At 43.3% G+C, this 23769-nt stretch overlaps 1 protein-coding gene across 1 annotated transcript in view; it reads left to right on the forward strand.

Annotated features, from left to right (window-relative positions):
- The window catches only part of TENM4 (teneurin transmembrane protein 4), a 732935-nt gene that overhangs the window by 531990 nt on the left and 177176 nt on the right, over positions 1–23769 (forward strand). The window contains 3 exon segments of the mRNA XM_057747430.1: positions 6792–6962; positions 13978–14192; positions 15987–16197. Of these exon segments, the coding sequence (XP_057603413.1) occupies positions 6792–6962; positions 13978–14192; positions 15987–16197 (597 nt within the window).

Consider the following 23769-nt stretch of genomic DNA (forward strand, 5'->3'; position numbering starts at 1 on the left):
TTTACCCAAAGTCAGGAACCTAGTAAATGACGTGGCTCAGAATACTCCAGAGAGACCCAAACTAGAGGACTGACTCTGTCACAGTCATTTACTTACATTTACATGGTTTTGATTGTGGGGGTCAACCGTGCCTACGCCTACGGCAGTCAGGATGTAAACGGGTGGAGACCCCATGCTGTATCCCCAAGATGAAGGTCCTTTAACAAACTGTCTCAAAAGAGAAAACCTGGCTGTGCTGTCAGCAGAGGCTTTTCCTTGAAATGTTTTAAATTTTAATTTGATTTCAGGCATTGTAACTCATGAGCAGTCTGGAGGTGAGCCCGGGCTTTGGAACCAGTCAGACCTGGGTTCAAAAGTGACTTTATCACTTCCCACCTGGGAAGTATCTTGGGAAGTGTCTTTGGGCAGGTCATGTAGCCTCTCTGAGCCTCCACTTTCTTTGTCTGTAAAATGGGAATACTAATAATTTTCTCAAGATTTATGTAAGGACTGCATGAAATGACGTATGTAATCCCCCTTGCCTAAGTGTCCAACATATGGCAGATGCTCAAAATCAGGATCTCCCCACTCTGCTCTGTCGTCCTTCTTCTTTACCTCTTGCTCCTGAGACCAAGATGTAGAACTCCCTTTTTAATGTAAACTGCATGGAAGTGAGTTTGGAAACTAGTGAAGAGAATTTGTCAATCATCCTACCACTATAATTCAAAGCCTGATGTCACTTTTACATGTCTTTCTAGGTTTTTTTTCATATGCATATGAAAACAGGCAGTTTTGTGTCCTACCTTTTCCCCCCTTAAAATTATGTGATAAGCATTTGCCCTCATCGCTCAGTCAGTTATTTTTTATAATGATTAGCTTACATTCTGTCCAGTACTTGTATCATAATTTAGCTAAGTCGTTTTCCTATTTTAAGACATCTAGGTTGCTTCTGATTTTTTTTTACTAATACACTGCAATGTACATCTCTGTGTATATGGCTTCTAGGTTTGAAAGTTTTGAATGTTGTGGCTTTATTGCAAAACCAGGAGTAGGAACTGGGGAATGAAACTCTGTCATTTTGCTGTTGTTATTGTTTTGCCTTTTTGTTTTTTGCTTTCCACATTAGAGGACCATAAGTCAAAGAACTCCAGTGAGTTATATTTTACAGAAATGATGCTATTTAAAAAACAAACAACAGAGCACTAATATAAAACAGAAAAGTAGGAAGCCGTGCAGCTGGGTTGGTTCCCACTGCCTTTTGAAACCAAGAGTGCCACTTGAATCAACAGTTTCTTGAAGTTATAACCATCTCTAGTCACTACCTAGAGTTGCTAATTTACAGATGCCACTGGGTTTGTGCATTTGATGGAAGGGGAGCATGCATGTGACAGTGGAAACTGTCCTATACTTACATTGGTGCCTCCTGCATAAGGACTTTGTTAATTGCCTCCTGCTGGCCGGGTACTGGGGGGGAGCCTTCAATGTTTGCACATCTATTGAGCATTTTTCTTAAAAATGTCAAGACGGAGCTTGCACTTTCCCAGCCTTCTCTCCTGTCTTGCTGGGCAGGAAAAGGTGACTGGAGAATGTCAGCCCTGGGATCAGATTGACCAGAGTTGAGGGAATAAGAAACTTCCCCCACCCTAGCTCTTGGCTTTTAGAAATCATTAACATTTCAACGTGGGTGATCCTGTGAACTCGCTACCTTTCCACAGCCTTTTTCTGAACCCTTTAGCATCTTTTCACCTTCTCATCGAATTACAAACTAGTGTAAAGGGGACACCGGTATCAAGTTTCTTATTTAGGTCCCTTTCCATGTACTTGGAAGAGTTTTGCAGGAGCAGTTATAAATACACACCGCAGGGTGTAATTTAGATAATCCTGTGATGTACCCTGGTGTATTAATTCCTCTGGAAAGAGGGATTACGATGATAATAATTTATATTGTTTCAGTGGTCTGGTCTTAACACAGGCTGGAGAGGACCATTTTTATTTCTGAGCTTTTTCAGATCCATGACTGTTGTTTCCAAGTCATCTGGATAGCACGCACTTACTGCTCTCTACAGCTTTAAATGAGGGTTGCTGTGGGGTAAGAAATATTTATTATCTCTATGGGGACCCCCAAATATTAATTTCAGCCTTTATTTGCTGTTGGCTTTATATTGCCCATATTTTACCTTCTATTTAACGTAAAATATGTAAAAGAGGAAGCTTGGCTGGGGAACACAGGCTGCTGAGTTTGAAACTTGCCTCCAACTTATACCAGGTCTGTGGTGTTAGGTAACTTACTCTGAGTAAATCAGAATATATCCCAGTAGCTCGATTTCTATTCAGTTCCATTGTAACCATTTGCCAATGTTTTTTTCAACTTATCTTTACATGAGGATTAAATTGAGTAATATAAATTAAGAATTTGGCATGTAGTATGCACTCAGATTATACCAGGTTTTGAATTACTGTTGTTGTTTTGGTTATTATCAAGGTCAAAGGAGAGTGGTTGCTTGAGCTTGTGTATTCGCTGGACAGTCTCTGATTGAGTGTGCCTCGTGTCCTTTGGGAAGAGGACAGAGCAGACTATTTCCCTTCCTTCTCTTTCGGTCACTTATAACCCAGAGCTATAAAACTGGCCACCCACCAAACAATACAGAGAAGACTTGAGGGGCCCCTAGCCTGACTTATATTTAAGACTGAATCACAGATTAAAGGTCCCTTTTTCTGGCTTTAAGACGACACTACCGGTGGAGCTTCACATCTCTGACTCCGTGTAATCATCCCACTCCTCTGTCTAAATCTTACTGTTGCAGGAAGGGGGACCCCTTCCAGGACCTGAGAGTGGGCTCTTGTCTAACACTCAGAAGTGAATTGTCCGAGGAGACACACGTGCTGACAAAGCAAGAGACTTTATTGGGAAGGGGTGCCCAGGTGGAGAGCAGGAGGGTAAGGGAAACCCAGGAGAACGGTTCTACCACGTGGCTCGCAGTCTTGGGTTTTATGGTGATGGGGTTAGTTTCTGGGTTGTCTCTGGCCAGTCATTCTAAATCAGGGTCCTTTCGGAGGGTGCAGGCATCACTCAGCCAAGATGGATTTCGGCGAGAAGGATTCTGGGAGGTTTGTAGGACATATGGACTGGCATCTCCTCTCTCCTTTTGACTTTTCCCAAATTCTTCCAGTCGGCAGTGGCTTGTTAGTTCCACAAATGGTTGCTGTCGTGTCTGGCCAGGGTGGGCGGTTTCAGTCCGTGGTTCCCCTAACGTTCCCTTCCAGTCGGCCATTTCTCAGCCCAGCGTTGGTGGCCCTGTACTCACTTCCCTCCCCCCCAGCCTCCAGAATTATTTCTGGAGGACCGAGCCTCCTGAGAGTCCAAGTTAGAGCAGGATCCAGAACTTGGCTTTCCCAGGGGGTTTCTAAGAGCGTATCTTCCCCAGGTCACAGAGAGACCCGGCAGCCTCACAGCTGTGTGGGCCTTTGTGATCGCTCGGGGAGCGAGGCCAAGAGGAAGGGGTGCCAACACGCACCTTGGCGGCTTCTGGCCGACAGCCCCCCATTCAGCTGGGAACGCCCTGCCCTGATTGACGTCCCTGCGATGCCCGATCCTGTGATGGTTTTCACCTGAAGCACTCTTCCCACGGGCTTTTCTTCCCCCTCTGCATGTTTTTTAAAGTAAGAACTTGCTTTTGCGTCTTGTTAAAAATAAGAGAAAGCTTTGACAAAAATGTTTCTCTTCACAAAGCTGTGAGCGTTCTGTTCATTCTGGGATTAGTTAATTCTCCTGACCTTTTAACAAGACAGCTCTTTTGCACACCTAGATGAGATAATTGATTCTAACAGGGAAAGAAGTGCTGCTCATTTAACTGCCTATTTCTGAGCTGTCCGCAGTTCAAACAATTTCTCCATTACCTTTGGAGTTGCCAACAAATAGATTAAAACAGTAAGAAGGTAAGCAGAAATATGAGCTAATGCAGCCTTGGAAGTAGCAGCGTATTCACTTCTAACAGGCAGGTTATTGTTATTATCGACAGCTACACAGGGACAGTCCAGAGCAGTGTAAAGCCCCTCATTTAGTGCCTGGTACCTAAAAAGTACTCTATAAATGTTAGCTACTATTTTATCCGTACCTATTATCAGAGGTATGAATATAATGGTTATAAAATAGAGTAATCATACACATGTACAGTTTATAAAGTGCTTTGGCATATGTTATCACATATGATACAATAATTCCTTGAAATTTTTTTATCCCCATTTGTCAGATTAGAACACTGTAGCTAGGAAGTGGGAGTTAGGATTCAAAACCAGTTTTCTTGCCCTAGGTCCAGCACACATCCCACTGCATCACAGTCACCAAAGAGAAAGCAAAGGGTCAGACTGCATTTCTGTTACCAGCGTACACCCTCCTGATTAAGCCAAACTTGTACGTATTCCTCAGTGGCTTGTGTTTGGATCAGGAGTCAGAAGGACATGCTATGCTCTGGTCTCCTCTACACAGCTTTTTGAGTCTTGAAGGCAGTCACACAGCCCCTCAAGACCCCCACCAATGACCCTTCCACAAACTGGGGCCAAATAACACAACTCTCTGTCTTCCTCACAGGATCCTATGTTGCTACCTAAAAAGACATGTAAAAGCCTTGGAGGCTGCTTGATGTGTAAAAGGGGATGTCTTCATAATGCCCTCCCACCTTGCTAGAAGAAGCTAGCTAGAGGCAGCATGGTGAAGTGGGGAGAGCCTTCCAGCCAGAAAGATGGATAGTGTGTGATTTCAGGGTTCCAGCAGTTTGGGATTCCAGTCTCGACTCTGCCACTTGTTAGCCATTTTAACCTTCCAAATATTAATTGATGTCTTTGTATCTCAGCTTCTTCCTCGGCAGAATGGGACTATCACCTGTTAGGATTGTTGCAAGAATCAAAGGAACTTTGAAATATTGTATTTACTGCTCTTAGCACAGTGCCTGGCACGTGGAAAGCACTCAAGAAATCGTAGTTTTATAATGATCATAATTTTAATTAATCTTTTGAGTTAATTAAATGTGCATATCTATAAATTGGGTCTGGCAGGGTTTCGTGAGGATTAGCTGTAATGTATACAAATTACCCAGGGCACTGCCCAGCAAGCAGTTGCGCCTCAGTAAACATAATTACGATGGGCCTTCATATCTCTGCTGATCCTTTCCTGTGTTCCTCTGGCCCTCCTAGGGGGTCAGCCACTGCCTCCTCTGGGCCTTCTAGTCCTTCTGAATACACTTTGTTATTTGTCTGTCTGCCCTACTTGACTATGAGCTCATGGAAGCAGGGAGCGTCTGACTCAGTTCTGGCTCTCAGTGTCAGCCACGGGTCCTGGCATAGAGTGGGCTTTAGAAAATGTTCATCAGCTGAACAAAGGACTGATGCTATGTACAGGATGCTGTGGGAGTCAGAGGCTAGAGTACATGATTCTGTATGTGGGGAATCAGGGAAGGCGTCCCAGAGGAGGTAAGTATGGACCATTGATAAGGCTCAGGTCTTGAATCATCAGTGAGATTTAAGCAGATGTTTTGTACTAGATTGCAAACCTTTTTGGAAACACACTTCCTAGCCTTTGCAAGCATCATGTTTTTAAAGGACAATGTCCGTTCTTTGGTGTTTTATGGTCTCTTCTCGATTGTTGGAGAAGACTATTTAGCAGTTGCTACCTTGCAAAAATATGTTTAAAACAGAAATGCATGTACATGAAACAAAATCACAATATTGCACAAAATCACAAAAATGCACAAAATCAAAATATACAACAGATATACAGTGAAATGCAAATCCCATCTCTTCCTTCACAGGATGCACCCTCTGTTATCAGTGTCTTTCTTATTCTTCCAGCAATATTCTATATGCATACAGAAAGGTTTTTACTTAAAGGTAGTATATCAAATGTACTGATCTGAATGTTACAGTTTTCCTTCCAGAAAAATATATACAAAGAGCTTCCTCACTCTTTTTTATGGTTGCATAGTATATTGTATAAATAAAACTTACCTAGCCCTTATTGGTGGACTGATTTCCAGCAATTTGCTATTACAAACACTGCTGTAGTGAATAACCTTGTATGTACATCATTTTGTATGTGAACATATCTGGAGGAGAATTGGAACCCCTAAGTTCCAGAGTAAAGGGTATGGGTATTTTTAATTTGATAGCTTTTGTCAAATTGCCCTCCATAGGGTTTACACCAGCTAATGCTCACACCAAACCAGCTAAGTATGAGAGTGCTTATTTCCTGTTCTCTTCCAATACTGGATATTTTCAACCTTTTTTAAGTCTTTGCCAAACCATATGTGAAAAATAGTATTTCAAAGTTTAATTTACATTTCTCCTACTATGAGTGACATCTAGAGTCTTTTCATGTAACCGAGAGCCAATTGCATTTCTTATTCTATAAACTATCTGTTCATATCTTATGTCTATTTTCCTACTGAGCTGTTGGATTTTGCTTCTTATTTGTAGGATTTATTGTCATATTAAGGAAATTAACCCTTGGTGATACAAATTGCAGTTTTTCCCTCTAGATTGTTATCTATCTATTGAAGCAAAAGGCCAAGAGCTCCTGAAACTCCCTCATCCCTGTCCCTCTCCCCACTCCCCTAGACTGTGAGCCCTCCAGGGCAGGGTCTATGCACCAGTCCCCTATATAGCACTCAGCACTGCCAGAGCTCTCCTCAGGGCTCTTTGTTGAACTGAACTGAACTGAATTCCTGTGTTCCCTACCCCCACCTGCCCTCCCCTATGGCTTGGGAGTTCCATTTCCGCCTCCAGCAGAAAAAGATGACTTTTCTCATTGCTCACCACAGCCATGCACCTGTTTGGCCTAAACTGGCACCTGCAGCCGATGGAGGGGCAGATGTATGAGATCACGGAGGACACAGCCAGCAGTTGGCCTGTGCCAACGGACGTCTCCCTGTATCCCTCAGGGGGCACTGGGTTAGAGATCCCTGACAGGAAAGGCAAAGGAGCCACAGAAGGTAGGGTTGCTGTGTTGTTCGTGTCGTGAGTCCTCTGTGTCTGCCTTTGAACCGAGGAGACCGCCATCCTGCGCGCCATGTGCCTGACTCACAGCTCCATGCTCTGGTGCTTCCTCCATCCCTCTGCACTCCACGCCGGCTGCCAGGCCACCTGTGTCTTCATCGCAGTTCCTCGTCACTGTGAGCTCGTAGCGGGGCTTGGGCAGGGCTCACAGTGCTCAGCGGCATCCCATCCCATGCCTCGAGGGAGTATCATAGCGGGGCTTGGGCAGGGCTCACGGTGCTCAGCAGCATCCCATCCCATGCCTCGGGGGAGTATCATGGGCTCTCACACTGCTGGGCGGCTGTCTTTGATTGTGTGGGCTTATGATGAGCCCTGCTGGGGCAACCTCCTGGGGTGAATGTGCATCTCCTGGAGTGGGGTGCGGCAAGGTGGGTAGAAGGTGTGTTGTAAGTGAAATACCTTTGGACCTTGTGGTTTCATTGGAAACAGCAGTTCAGCTGTTCTAGAATTTTCCAGCCATGTGACCTTGAGCAAGTCACTTAATTTTTCTGAGCCCCAGTTTCCTCATCTGCAATACCAATAGTCATTCGTGTGTGTACAATGTGTTTTTTCAAAGCTTTTTGTCAAGAGCACCTCACATTTAATCCTCACAGAGATCCTGTGAAGTGAGTATAATTATTTATACCCATTTTAGATGCAAAAACCAAGGATCACATTGATTAAGTGACTTGGCCAGAGTCACATAGCCAGTAAATAATGGAATTTGGGACATGAGCCCAGGTCTGTGTATCTGCAGGGCTCTTGAAGTCTCTGTAAGTTGACCTACCTGACTCACCTCATGGTTGTAACACCCTGAAGGAGATGTGAATAAGAAACTCCACTGAGCAATGAGACACAGATATTCCTCTTTCAGTGATGGAAGTGGTGGTGACATTTGGAGTTCGGCATTCTTGAATGGGACATCCATAAACCCATGTTCTGGATTTCTTAGAAGTCTTTCTAACATGCCATCAACACACTTCTTTCACCATCAGCCAAGAGTGGCAGATCCACCAAAAAAAAAAAAGCCTCCCAGGAAGGATGTCTGAGCTCATAGGCCAGGCTGGTTGTCATTCTAGGCAGTGTGACCATCACTTCTCCTGTGACCTGCTTTCTCTCTCAGGTGGTACTTCAGTCAGAAAAGTGGTCACAGCAGCCTCCAGTCTTCACTGCTTACATCTTCTTTCCTCTTAGCTCAGTTAACTTTGGGTCATGGCTTTTGAGCTTCCTTGGCCTTTCAAGGGTTTGCCTTCTAGGAATCACTTTGATTAACAGGGTAGCATATGCTTGGCCAGAGTAGCTATTCATGATCTCTGAATGGTTTTGAAGGCCAAAATCAACTCTTGACCTATGGTCATCTTTAAGGGAACTGAAGGCATTTCCAAAGAGCCAATCAGAACCTCTGCCTACTATTTTAAGGGGGCAAAGCCAGTCTTCTCCTTTACAAAGATATTAAGACTTAAAACATTGAATAACTTCTGTTTTCTTTGCACCTTAATAGGATATGGAGAGAGTGTGGATGAAGCCATGGGAAGAGCTCTGGGTTAGCAGTCAAGAGCCTTGAGTTCAAGTCCACTTGTGATGCTCTTAAGCAAATCCCTTAAAAGACTTTCTGGGCTTCATTTTCCTCCCTTTAAAAGAAGGTTATTGAGCTATGTTATCTCCAAGGTCCATTCTAATTCACAAGTTCTACATATGAAATTAGTAATAGAATCATCATATGATCAGCCAGATTGTTCTTTAGAATTTTTTTCAGGTTGGCCCTGTCCATGGTCCTGCCTGTTGGCCCTTGATTCCCATGTTAGCTTATAATGTCAGATGCCATAGGTGAATATCATAAATGACAACTGCCTTTAGATTAGTATCAACAAACTCAGATTTAAGATATGTTTAACCCTCAAAGATCTCATTTAGAAAATGTAATTTCTCTATGATCTCTATCAAACTTTCTTTCAACAGGAGTTGGATCTATCTAAAATCTCCCACTCTAATGAAATTAGTTTGTGGGTTGTTTAGATTTTGTTTTCTTTTTCCCAAGGAGCAGGAGGTGCAGATAAAAGACAAAATAAAATTGCACCAGCTTAATGGTTTACTTTCATTGGAGTATTTTTGCTTAAAGGGATGATCTGTCATTACTAATGCAAATAGAAAGCCTGTTTACAAACCCCTAAAACGCAATGCAATGCTGAAAAGTGGTCAGCATCGAAAGCAATTACTGTGACAAAAAAATACATCAGTCTGGAGAAACAGAGGACAAAGCTTCCTATAGTTTCTGTGAGACCACATGGTTCTTAATTTCTTTTGCCTAGGTCAAACCAATGTCTACTCAGTTTATGTTTTTAATTGTGATGTTAAAAATCTAGTTCCTTAGACATATCTCAAGGGGGAAAGTCTTTAACCCTGATGCAAATGCACATTTCTTGTCCCTTCTGAGGGTATCAGAGAGGAGAGCTGATTCCAGAATTAAGATTAGAACCGTGTTTCACAATGATACGGGACGCAACGTGGGGGATGGAAAGAGGATAAATAGGCCTTGGAGCCAGACATCCAGGGTTTGAATCCTGGCCATTTATTGGCTCTGTTAACTCATGCCAGTTGCTCCATCTCCTCTAGCCTTAGTTTCCTCATCTATGGAGCAAGGATTGCTAACACCTATCTTTTCAAAGACTAGTTATGAAAACACTCAGCAATTGTTAGTTCCTTTCTTCTTGTCCATCCAAATCCCAGGTCATTCCATGTCAATTATTAGAATCTCAGAAATCCAGACTAATTGATATTTCCCCTCAAAGATCCTACAAAGTTGGGGCATTTTAGAGTATTTTGAAAGGGTATATATTTTTTAATTATACAAATGAAATATGTGATGAACCCAGTATTTTAAAGGTTCATCATGTCTTTGAAAATAACATCAAACTGCAATTTATACTGTATTTTCAAAGTGGCTGTAACCATTTCAGGGTTGTCATGGGATGGAAACCAAATACAGCAGCTTTTCGAAGTAAAACCACAAGAACTTATGTTACGCATTAATGGAGAAGGGGGAAAAGCATTGAATAAACAAGCATTTCTGATGGTTTAATTAGTGGGCTAGGGATAGTATTTTCTTCTTTCTGCAATGAAATCAAAATTGCCCATCAGTTTGAACCATGCAAATTGCTGCACACAGGCTCAGCTGGGCTCTCCAAAATGGAACAGCTTATTTTGATAACCAAATAAATTTCAAACAGTTGCTAAGGAAACTAAAGAATTCTTTGTGCAAGTTATTGCATTGAAAAGAACCAAAAAGGTGGAGGCAGGGGGAGAATGTTGGTTGATGAGGAATTTAGAACCTATGCGGCTCTCAGTTCAGGAAAATAAAGAATTTGGGAAGTGCATAGAATTTCAGTTGTTCCCAATCTCCCTTATTTGACTGAGCTATCCAATCATTTCAGCAATTTGTTGAGAAATTTCTTTTATAGACATGATTGTGTATTTCCAGAACATTGCTATAAGAAGCCTGAAACTGTATATCTTTATAAAGAAAAGGACTGTTACCAGTAGAATCTGCCTTGTGAGACCTAATCATGCTCTTGGAGGTCCCTAATTCTGAGTTAAGCTTTTGGTACTTCGCTAAGCCTCTGGGGCACCCACTGATTGTGTGTGTCCTTCTTATGAATGTCTTGAGATACTGACTGTTTCTCTTTAACTTTGGGACCTGTGTGTGGGATCCTAGTTCATAAAAATTGTCAAGTTTTTGTACTCCAGGATGGCAGGAAGTTCTCCTATTGGCCTTGGATCTAGCCTTGGTATTTAGCCTGCTAGGACTTTGAATTAAATTGGACCCTCGCTCTTAAAGAGAGCCAATGCACTCTGCCACCACTGAGAATATCTTTGAAGAGTTTTAATTAATCATTTATCAAGTTGATGTTCTAAGAAGCCATATTCTAATAAATAAAGAGACGCCCCAGATGGCTTCATCTCTAAATGGTTTCTTAAGCATTCTGAGCCTAAGTATATAACATTTTAATGGTGTGAGGATTAACTGAACTGATATACGTAAAGATGCCCAACATGTAGCTGGAGCTTCATAAATGACAGATAATATTTACTACCATTAGTACTGCTACCTCTGCCTTTATGACTATTACTACTACTAATGTTTATTATTATTGTTTTCTGGACTGTAGGTAGGGAAAAAAAGGGTTATATACACAGGACTTTACTCCTCCAGCTGCCTCTACCCTCTACCCACTCTCACTGCTCCACCACTGGTGGGTGTTGCCACGTGGTGGGATGTTTTCTATCTTGGTGCTCAGAATTAGGAACAAAGAATCTTAGGTTAGAAGATCTGGAGAGAGAAAGGCAGTGAGGATTTTTAAAAAACAGGGAAGGATGAGGGTGGTTTTACCCTGAACAACCCTTAGCCAAGCCAATCTCATGCCTCCTTCCCATAGGCAGAGGTACTTGGCAGGCCATAGGTCTTTCCTCCCAGAAGTTTCCATGTCATCCCCAGGCTTAGTCCATGTGGAGACCGCTAGGGACCAGAGGGAAAGAATGATAAAGGTTAAATTGCGAGGTGGGGATGCTCTTTCCCCTCTCAAACTTTGCCTTTAGACTGAGCCGTGACCCCTTTCCTAAGGATCTGGACCAGGTGACTTCTGGTTCAAAAGTCACTCTAAGCTCCAGAGTGGCCCTCACAGACTCAACCAAGAAAATCAAGGTCCTGGTGGGGGTGTGCCCTAGACCAGAACTTACTATTTTTATATCATTGTATACACACCAAATATAATTTTTTCTCCCATTTTGGTAAGCTTTGGTGAAATACTAGAGTGCTAGAAAAGAATATTTCTCTTCGCCACTCCTTTGGGATAAGAGCCAACTTATTTATGCCTCTGGGGCTTGCTGACCTCTGGAGAGTCTCTGGACTTGACCTGTGATCTGTGAGGCTAAAGAACTTAGCTGATTCAATAACTGTCTCCTAAAAACATGCTCACTGGAGGAGGAATGAACTGTTCAGGGTTCTCCAACAGCATGCCAAAATGTCGAAGATGTTTTCAGTATTTATTCTTAGACATAGGAATTATTTGAATGCAGACAATTCTCAAATCCCATCAGCTCTGACTTCCACCTACTCACAAAGGAAATGAGTCCTCGGAATTGAGTCTCAGGCTTATTTCTATGCAGTTTCTAGGAGTAGAAAGCTCAGAACTCATCCTGCTTTTGTTTCATACTCCCTCCTAGTTCTGCCTCCCTAGTAGAATTATAAGCTAAAGGGTATACTATTTTCTACCTGGACTATAAAAGGATTGTGGTATTGGGAACTCAAAAATCAGACAAAGAAGAATGTGAAAGTAATTCTCTTCCATCTTAATGCTTTGTGAATTTGGCTGTGTCTTTGAACTTTGAACTACACTGCGATGGTTTGTGTGTGTCTGCATTTTCAAGGTAAAAGTCTGGGCACATTTCTTCCATAAAGGAATTAAATGCAAGTTCTTTCCCATGCTAACAACAGAATACCAGTGGTACTTTTATTGAGAGCATGCATTTTAACTTTTTTTGTTGGCATATTTTTAATTAAAATAACATTTAACGGTTTGAAGCTAAAAAACCTGATGTTTCTGCCTAGGAGTTTATAAGGGAATGATAACATATGGAGAAGTTTAACATTTAAATTGAATTTTATTATTTAAAACAGTAAAATATTTTATGGCTACAGCAATGCCCTGCCAAGCTCCATTTCAGCATCAAATGTGCTTTGTAAGGAATCTTACAAAGCTAGGGAAAAAAAGACATTTTAATTTCTTATTCCCCAAATGCTTTTTATAAAAAGTTCCCACAAATGTGTTTTCTTTGCAAATGGATTCTCGGTCTCTAAAGTGTCTCTTCCAACATCTCTAACAACACGACAAACCTTGGAACTAGGATACCCAGGGGTGCTTTCTAATGACAAACAAGATGTAGTCTGTTGGCTTGATTTTGGCTTGTCAGCGTCCTAAGGGTGGTCTGCTAATGTCCCCTGTCCCCTCCTCCCACCTCCTCCCAACTCTCAGAGAGCTGATGTCTGGCAGGAAGTTAAGGTTTATATTTTTCACATGTGAGTGTGTTTACTAAATAGAAGAAGTTTGATAAGCAGCCTTCCTTCCTGGCACTTGGGGTGCCCCCAGAAAGCTGTCACTCTCCTGATGGGTGACAGAATAGGGCAAGAGACCTTATTCCTGACCACCCCCTGCCTCTCCTGCAACCTGTAGGGTTGGGGGCCTGGGCTGAATTTCGAAATATGTCGTAAGTTTTGTGCCTGAACTTGAAAAATCCCCTGAACTTTACCCACTTTAGCACAGGAATAATATTCACAGCCCTCTGTCCAAGACAGAGAAGCGTTTTCCAGAAATATTTTCTCCATTCAGACCCCTCCTTTTCCTCACCTTCCCTAACCTTACCTCTGCTCCCAGCACAAACCTTTATCCACATATCTGAGCCTCAGAATTTGGCCCCCAATTATACATAAACTAGTGAACTTGTAAGATACCTGACTCTACTCAGGTCATGCCTCCCAAGGCTAGGGGAATCAGAGTTGGAAAGTTTACCTCGTTCCCTCTGTCTTTTTTTTTTAGCATGCATGCTTTTACACACACACACACACACACACACAGAGTTACTCTCATGTGACTGCAAGTGATTATTTTTAGGATCAAAATATATCTTAACAAGCTGTAGAATTATGCAGTAAACAGATGGCCCTTGAGGAGGACCCATTCTGCTTTGGAAGAATGCATATTTTTAGCAGAAAAATTTGAGCATCACTGGAAAAAAAAAAGTTCTGGGAGTTCTTACTCCTCAATGAGGGGAGTCTGGGCGGGGAGTGGGCCGGCAGCAGAATGTTGTGGAAAGGAGTGGGAGGCCGAGGGGCGCCCTGCTCATTCAGGTGCTCTGGTCCCTGGTTCCACTTGTGGCTGACAGTAATGTTTGTGTCTTCCCTTCCCCTTGTCTTGGTAGGAAAGCCCAGTAGTTTCTTTCCAGAGGACAGTTTTATAGACTCTGGAGAAATCGACGTGGGGAGACGGGCTTCTCAGAAGATTCCTCCTGGCACTTTCTGGAGATCTCAGGTGTTCATAGACCACCCTGTGCATCTGAAATTCAATGTGTCTCTGGGAAAGGCAGCTCTGGTTGGCATTTATGGCAGAAAAGGCCTTCCTCCTTCACATACACAGGTAACCAGAACCCCATATACCCTGCTCATCTCCAGGGGCTCCCACCTCAAATCTTAACCCAAAGTCACGAAGCCTAATGCTTAAGCCTGGATCCTTGAGTCTAAAGGGAATTTCATATATTTTATACCCCATTCTTCCATTTGTCCTCTCTCAGACCCTATCTTTCAGATGAGTAAGGTCGTATCCTTAGAGCGTTTTAAGAAGAAAGCTTTCTAGGAGATCTCTCAGTAGCCTTTTTACTAGAACCCAGTCTCATAAGTTAAATTATCCAAGAAATGTATTCTAGAGAAAAAAGCATGCACTTTGGGGTCTGACAGACCCAGGTTTGAATCCTCACATTATCAGCTGTGTGACCTCGAGCCTGTAACATCCTCTCAGAGCAAGTTTCCTAATCTAGCAAATGGTGATAACAATACCCACTTTGCAGGGCTGTTGTGAAGAGTGGAGAACCACATCTAGAAGGCAGCTAGTGCAGGACCTGGCTCAGAATAAAGCATTCCTTCTCTCCTTCAGGATTTCATGTTTACCCAGAGACATGCGCACTAGAAACACTTAAAAAACCCAGCCAGGGGTTAGCAGATGTAAGCATTTATATACAGAATGGATAAACAACAAGGTCCTACTGTGTAGCACAGAGAACTATATTCAATATCCTATAATAAACCATAATGGAAAAGAATATTTAAAGAAGAATGTGTATATATATATGTATAACTGAATTACTTTGCCATACAGCAATATTTAACACACCATTGTAAATCAACTATACTTCAATTGAAAAAAAAAAAAAAAACTTGGCCAGGATGATTGACACATTACCAGTCATGATGGGTGAAGAACAGACTTGTGTGAGGTCCTGCCAGCCCTGGGATCGAAGTAATGTAAATCACAGGCATCCATCAGGCATTCCCTGGCCAAATGCCATCTTCCTAGCCCCCATAGTTATTTAATTTTTAGGTAAAAGCTAGATAAATACATTTGCTAAGGACGGAGTTGCGGAAAAGTAGAGAGAGCCGGGGCCCCTCTGATTTCCTTGGGAAACTGCTATGCTAGTTCTGGATTTCATGCCCCTGGACATTTTCACATGAGACAGAATAAATATGTATTTTGGTTTTTTAAAAATATGGACAGACAGACAGGTAGACAGTTGCTCGATTTGCTTGCCAGTAGGCCAATAGGACTTCACCCCCTGCCTGCTGTTAGCACTGCGTGACTGGCTTTGCTCAAGTCTCTCACGCTAGCAGCTTGGATCAATCGGCAATTGTATTTGACACAGCATGTAATTATTGATAGAGTTTTGAGCTAATCCAGTTTAGTTTTCCTAAAACTGCTCCCTGAAACTGGAGCATTGACAAAGGATCGTTGACAAAAGGAAGGCAGGTATAAATCAAACTTCCACTTGCACTTGACTGACATCCAGTGCCCCAGGCCCAATCCTAAACCCCCAGGATTCCCTCCTGCCATCACCTGCATGGGGTTGAAGTTCAGTCATGAAGTGTCTGGGTTTCTGATCATGTGCCCACCCCTGGAAAAGCATGGTTGTCCTGTGCAAACTCTGAGACTTAAAAATAATCCACTAATTATGCTGCACTCACAAGAGGATCAGGAGACTATTACCGTGGAAGAATGAGGCTTGGGAAGGAGTTGGAGTTGGTTGGTCAGCCTCTTTGTGGCTTCAGCTTCTTTTACCTGTCTCAGTTGGTATTTCTCCATCTCCTCCCTAGGAGAAGCCTGAAGAATGCAGCGTTGTGGTGAAGCAGGTCCACTGCTAATTATGCTCTCTTTGTACTTTAGTTTGACTTTGTGGAGCTGCTGGATGGAAGGAGGCTTTTGACCCAGGAGGCACGGAGCCTGGAGGGACCCCAGCGCCAGTCTCGGGGAGTTGTCCCGCCTTCTAGCCATGAGACCGGCTTCATCCAGTATTTGGATTCAGGAATCTGGCACCTGGCTTTTTATAATGACGGGAAGGAGTCTGAAGTGGTTTCGTTTCTCACCACTGCCATTGGTAAGGAACCTCCACTCTTCTGGGATCTGTGAGATATTGTCTCTTTGGGTGAGAGGACATTTGGGGATCCTGGGTGTTGAAGCTGGAAAGGGGATGTGTCTTGCCCAAAGCTGCAGAGGCCGCCCGGCATGAGGCCATCCTGACTGGGGTTGCCGGACAAGGGATGGGAGTGAGATGCAGGGAAATGAGGGAAGGGAGTGACAGGAGCTGGAAGACCACTCTGGGCTGTCACCTGAGTCCAGCACTGTTGCCCACCACCTTTTCTATGTTATCTGTAGCCTGGTGTGTGGACCAGCAGCTACATTTAAAACCAAGGGGTGAAACTGACAAGGAGGCAGGAATTCTTGTCACTTCTATCCAACACCTATATTCATCCTTATACTCTCCCTTGGTTCAAATCACTGATGTGTTATTTGGGTTTTTGGTGTTTTACGTGTATTTTTGTTTGCTTGTTTGTTTTACTTTTGGAGCCGACAACCCCTGGCAGATGAGAAAAAAAAGATATGCTATGAGAATAGCTATGCAAAGGGCTAGATGAACAATCTGATCAGATGGGGGTTTTGTAGAGAACCGGGATGTCCTGAGCTCTGGTGGACAGCAAGCCCAGATGATTTAAATGAGCTCTTAGCACCTTCTTGTCCCTCATAATGGAAGAGTTCTCGTTCACAGTGAGCCCCTTGGCCACCTCACAAGCCTGTGGGTGTCCAGGGAGCCTGGCATCCTGTTTTAAGGAATTTCTCTTCTTTACCACATATTGAACAGAATGTATCTCCTCCTTAGATCACCACGATGTGATGTAGGATGTGGTGGTCTCAGCGGTTCAGGTCAGAAACCTGAGTTTGTCTGAGTTTATTTTGTCTGAGTTTATAACATAAGCACAGTGACACTGCCTGGAGATTAAAATCCTCTACACGAAAATAAAACGTCCAGAAGACAAAACTCCACTAACCAGAATGCTTGGGGATGGATTTTTCTGCTTAATGAAAACCTCTGTGTGGTTTTGAGTTCACCTCAAAACTCTGTCTCAGTCCTTGGCTGGGAGCCTCTCTGACATGGGAAATGGAGTTGAATAAAAACCTCCGAATCTGGTCCTTGGTTCCTAAAACTCCTGCAAGACCCAGGTCCTTCCTTCTGAACAACAGTGGTCACTTTCAGGTCATTTTCCTCTTATTTGCAATTTTGCCTTTAGCGTCAATGCGGAGAATACCTTCCCATTAAATACGGTGCATAGTGTATAAGCTTCTGCTGTAACTGCAGGCTCAATAGTCTGCCCTCTTGGCAAAATGAGGGAGGTAGGGCCATCAGGCTGCATCAGCTCTGGGGTAGGAAATTTCACTTCGTGCTGTCCTTGTTTTGGAAGTCTCTGTGCTAGCTGCTGGTCTCTGAGTACTAGAGAGCAGGGACTTGGACTGATCGTCTCTGCTCCCCCCAGCCCCTGGCTGGCATACAGTGTCACTTGGCTAATAAGGGAGTGGGCATGGGCGCGGTCTTTCCTCTGCTCAGGCCCCCGTTGGCAGGGGTGTCAGCAGCCCAGTCTTGGCAGCTGCAGTGCTGTTAGTTTCCTCCTTTAATGCCTTCTTTTGAGATGAAGTGGAACGTATGCTTGCTTCTAAATCTCCACCACTAATTTGTGCTTTGGCCCTGCACAAATTCCAGCTCCTGGTTCCTTGAGATTCTGGAATTCGAGGCTGCGGCTCAGTGGTTAATGGTGACCTGGAGGCTATCAGTGCAGCCCCATTTCCCGTCCATGGGAGAGCCAGTCGTGGTCCTCACCATCAATTAGACTGACATTTAGCAGGGTCTGCCAGGCTCCAGACCCTGTTTCTTTTCTCTTTCTGGACATGGTGGCTTCAATTTAGAGACACGATTTCAAGTCATTAGTGGTGCCTGAGTTACAGTTTCATGGTCTCACAGCCTGATTTCTCTTAGGCACAGTATCATCCTTGCTCAGAACTAAGGTCTCCTGCAATCAGAATTCTGTATTTTTAATAACGGAGCACAAATATGAAAGGATATTAATACAAACCCCCAAAGAAAGCTACTTTTAATTAGGATGTGCCTCCCAGAGAAGTAAGATGTAGGTACCGTTAGGCACCTTTGCCAACTCTTGGCTTGTCAGAGCTTACGGACCTCTGTTGTCATAATTAAAGAAATGGTCTTGCTTTTCCCTCTGGTCCTCCTGTTCTCACCTAAATGATGAAATCTATCTTCACCTCCCTTGACCCTATATTGTCTTTTAGAGCAGATAGGCTGTACCGTGCATCTCAGAGTTTTATGAACCACCTGGAGTCTTGTCAAAATGCAGATTCTGCTTCAGTCGCTCTGAGTGGGTGTTTGGAGTCTGCCTTTCCTACCAGCACCCAGAGATGCTGCTCTTCTGTGGCCCACATTTTGAGTAACAAGGGGTTACAGAATCTTATTGGTGGGGGGAGGCGGAGGGGGACTCAAATATTGTACAAAGGAAGCACCTGGGAAGCAAGTCTAAAATTCAGATTCATGGGCCTTTTCCCAGTAGACCTGAGGTGGAGCCCAGGTGATGCTGATTCTGGTGGTCAGTCTGTCAACTAAGCTATGAAAACAAATGCCTTCTGAGCACTGCTTTCCGTTCCTTCCTTCTCCCACTGTCCCATGGTAGCTCTGTGACCGTAGTCAGTCACCTCACCACTCTGGGCCTCATCTTTCTTGTCTGGAAAATGAAATAGTAGCAGTACTTGGCACTCCCCATTGTGAAGATTGGAGACAGCAAATATAAAGTGCCCAGCCCAGGCTTCGATACGTGGACGTGGTTAACATTCTCTCCCGTCCCCTTTCCCCGTCCACCTTTCTCTCCCTGCCTTTCTGACTTGTCTGTCTTCCTTCAAGCTACAGTGATTGTTTAAGGAATACCTTTTTTCCCTTTAATGCAAAAACAGACTGACTCTGATGTTGCTATTAATCCCTCTCTCCCCGAGAGTCCCTGGCATTGAGTCTCAGCTGTCTTTGGTCATTACCTGTGAGCCATGAGTTGTAATTTGTCTTGGCAGGTTAATTAAAAGTTTAGGTCTTGTTTTAGTGAAGTCATCATGGTCCCAATATACAATTGTAACTCTCAGGTTTGCTTAACACACAAATTGGAATGTGACCCTCCCTTTATTACACGCTGAAATGCAGAGCTAGAATTTAAGGAGATCTGAGATGTCAGAATCCAGAGCATTTATGTCTGTTTGTAATTAGGTAGTGGCAGAAATAATTGTGTTTCATTTAACAAATGGCCATATTGTGTATATTTTTGTTTTTCCCTCCATTTAATGCAATCCAGCTGATGATTTTAAATAAGTTTATCTTTTGCCTTGAAAAAATCTAAAAGCACTTTACGAACTGGGTACATAAATATATACACACGGAGACATGCTGTTGACAGAGCTCCCTCTGAACTAGATGCATTTTCTCTCTGCCCACCGCCCCCACCCCCATACACACACACACACACACACACACACACACACACACACACACACACACACACACACACCACTGAAGCTGAGCAAATTTTAGAATAAAACATGACATCTGTTTTCAGAAAGAATGGCCTTTCCCCCACAGCAGAGATGGAGAATTTGAAGGTAATGCTGTTTCTGGTTCTGGCTCTGTTTGGGGGTATGTAACCTTGCTGACCCCAATTATTGAATGAAGTAGGAGGATGCATACCAGTAGCTAAATTATAATTCACCGTGGCCATTTACACAAGGCTTTAAGTACATTCTCTAAGCCCTGCAGTACCTCCACAAGGTGATTATTTTTATTTTTATTTTCACCCCCTACTGTTGATAAGGAAATTGAGGTTCAGGGATGTTATGAGAAAAGCCAGGACTTGAATTTGTATCTGTCTGACTCCAAACCTCATGATCTTCCTTATTTAGCCATCTGCCTCTTTTCCAGGCTCAAACCCCCTTTCTTGGACATTACACTTACTTTTGTTTTCCACCTATTCATTCATTCATTCAACAGACATTTAGAGAGTGCCTACTATGTGTTGGGGACCACGCTTAGCTCTTTTCTGTATGTAAGAAAGAACCTCACAAAAACCTTAGGTGATACATATTTTGATCTCACCTTTAAAGGTGAAGAAATTGAGACTCAGAGAATTTAATCAACTTGCCCAAAGTCACAGTCAGTGAGGGCAGAGCTAGGATGGAAACTTGGTCTCCAAATCCTATGTTCTCTCCATTATGCCACAGTGTCTTACTGTTTGCTCTGATACTGTTAAATATTTTATTTCTATTTGTATTATATGGAATATAATTCCCCTTTATTAACTTGCCTCCAATATAAGTAAGCATCTTAAATCAACATAGGAAGTTTTCTTGAGAAGTCATTAAAAGACCATGAACAAAATCTCACAACATCTAAAACTTTAAAAATAAAAATACCTTTGTATGCATTGCTTGCAACCCCAAGACCTGATGAGTCAGTGGTGCAGTGTTTTGGGTCTCCAGATAGCATCTTATCTTTTAATTACGGTTGATGCTGAAGCGTAAAAGGACAGATCACCCCACATGGTGGCAATGTGAGCCAAGTTGGAAAATAACAGAGGTGGATTATCCACAGTGGATTAAGAAATCCAGAGAAAAGAAATCGTTGTTAGAAAACATAGACCCTGGAAATTTTATGAGAAACATGCCCTGGTCTTCCTGGTCTGAGGACATTCATGCTAATTAAAGAGGAGGGTCCCTTTGTTCAGGCCCAGACAGCTGCTGTAATTGACCTATTCTACATCCAGGACTAGAAGCAGATCTAGTCCCTCCCTCCCTCCTTCCTTTTTTCCTTTTTCCAAAAATGATTGCATTCCTGCTCTTTCCCAAGGTGGAGATACAGAGAAGGTATAGTGTGGTTTCTGGCAAAATTAACTCATGGTCTTGACTAAGGAGATGAAGCATTTACATAATAAAGGCCTCTATCTCAAGGAAAAGAGAAAGAAAGGTCACTCTTGGAGTCACTGGTCAAAGTGCCATTGGGTTGGAGGAAGACAAGGGCCCATCCAGCCAGATGGGTCAGGAAGGGCTCTCGGGATGAAGTGAGACATGATGGGACCTTAAAGGATGGGTAGAATTTTCACATTTAAAGGAGAAAAATGAGAGGGGATTGTTGTCGAGGATGTTATTCCAGTTGGAGGAACAGCATGAGCAAGAGGGAGGTAGGCAAAAAGTTAAGAGCCAGCTGTAAGGAGCCACCGGTCCTGATTGACTAGACCAAGGATGCCCTATGGGGAGAACTGAGTTATCAGGGAGCACTTCAAATGCCACCGTAAAGGAGAAACTCATTCTGCAGGTATTAGGTGCCATTACAGGCTTTGAGCAAGATAAAATGATTAGAGCTGGAGGCTTTACCTTGTGGGGCCCAGAACAAGATCCCATTAATGTATATAACAGAGGAGGTTTCCTGGGATTGATCTTTGTGATTTCATGAGGAAAGAAAAAAGAGGGGGAGCCAGAAAGGTCAGAAGGGATATTCAATGGCACTAGTGGTGTTTTTATTTGCTGTCTCTGCAACCCGTTCCTCTTTATTCCAAGGTATGAGTAGATACTTTCACATGAGCTCCTATCTTACACAGGTTATCAAAGTTGGGTTCTTCAGGATTTTCCAGAGACCAATGGACAGTGCTATTTGTATATTTCCCTTGCCTGATTGGGTAAACTACTGTTCTTCAGCCTCTGGGTGCATTTGCAAGGATCGGGAGAGAAAAATCTCTGACGTTATATACTGTAGTTTGTGTAAAAACCTTCACTACTTCAAAGAAGAAACTAAATGATTAAGAAATGACTTTTGGATTCGCATAAGCTCTGCCCCACCCTTCCCCAAATCCCCTTCCTCTGAATTAGATATAATACAGCAATGAAGAGTCAAGGTTGCTTGGTAATCAGTTAACCTTCTTGTAAGTGACATTGGCAGCACTTTGTGAAATTTCTACTGAAAACACCTCTTTGGAAAAGTGCCATGTGAATTCACCTCTCCCTGATAGCAGCGATTTATTCGGAGCAATCTGGTATAAGTGGAATGAAATTGTAGGCGGGAGGGAAAACTCAAGTCAGCATACTGGAGACAGACTGTGGCCAAAAATCTGTTCAGTGGTGGTGAGCTCGGAATATCAGAGCACTTCAGCTGCAGGCTGGAGACCAGCCCTGCCAGCAGCTGTCCCCGCCCATTGAAGACAGCAAGGCAGGGTTCCCACCGCCCCCACGCCACCGCCTTCTCTGCCCCTGCCATTTATTTTGTAAATTCTCTGGGGCCTAGGACCTCAAGGGCAGGAAAGAAGCAAAGGGAGCTCAAGGACACAGTAGGTACTAGCAGTAAAGCTTGTCTCTCTCCGTGGGAATAGTTAGAAATGAATTTAGTGTGCAGGTAACAAGATCTCCACTAGTGTGGCATTTAAGCAGGATTTTGAGGTTCTCATGCACACTCTTGGTCTAGGACATGTTCATCCAGGGCCAGTACAACAGTCCAGCGTGGCACCAGGGACTAGCCTCATTCCACCCTTGTGCTCTGCCATCCTCAGCTCTGGCTGTTGTTTTCATGCTTGCCCCTCATGGTCCTAAGATGGCTGCTGCAGCTCCAGAACTCATGTCTGTATGTCAGGCAGGAAAAAGAAGAAAGGGGAAGGAAATAGGGAAGTCAGATTTTTCCTAAAGCCCTCAGCTTACATTTCTTTGGCAGAGCTGTGTCACTTGGATACTCAGAGCTGTAAGGAAGTCTGAGGAAATGAATATTTTTACTTGCCACCTTGGTACTCTAAACAAAATTAGGGTTCTCAGGGGAAATGAATATGCGGTCATCAGTGTCTGCCACAGGCTTCACTGAGTCTCTTTAGCTCAGTTAGTAGTCACGGACAGCCCCTTAACGTGTACCGGCCCCTGGCTTGGACATTTAGGTGCAGCCGTGAGGCAGATGTGGTGCTTGCCCTCACAAGCTAGTAAGTGAGGCTGTGAGGCTGAGAAAAAAGAGAAGCTGCCCATATTCCTAAGGAAGACTGAAAAGCCTTGGTTCAGTCTCTTTACAGCAGTCAAGGCAGCAAGGACTTTTTTTTATTAGGCTCATAGTCCCTTGCATGATGCTTTAAGGGGACCAGCCAGGAGGAGCAAGTCTAGAGCAGTTGCAGGCAGATCTAGACATTACATCTGTTCATATTCTCATTCAACCAGTGTTTACTAGTTGCCTTTTACATGCCATGTCCTGCAGGCATTGGTGCCTGTGGTATATTAAATAGCCATGCTTCTTGCCCTCTGGAGTTTACAGACATGCTTGAGGCAGTATGGGATAGATTCTTAAGTTTAATTACAATCATTATATATATATATATATTTGTACATGTATAATGGTAAATGGTAAATATTCATTGTGGTAAAGAAGAGAAGAGGGTACTCTAGAGAAACAAACAGGGGACCTAATTTAGATGGCTGGGGCAGGGGTAGAAAGGAGTTGGTTCGATGAAGGTTTGGGGAAAGAATACACCAATTAGAGGGAAGAACATGTACAGAGGTCCTGGGATAGGCAAGTGCTAGAAGTTGAAGGAACTTTGAGATGGTCACCGTGTGGGAT

This window comes from Hippopotamus amphibius, chromosome 9 (genome assembly GCF_030028045.1).
Source record: "Hippopotamus amphibius kiboko isolate mHipAmp2 chromosome 9, mHipAmp2.hap2, whole genome shotgun sequence".
Lineage (NCBI taxonomy): Eukaryota > Metazoa > Chordata > Mammalia > Artiodactyla > Hippopotamidae > Hippopotamus > Hippopotamus amphibius.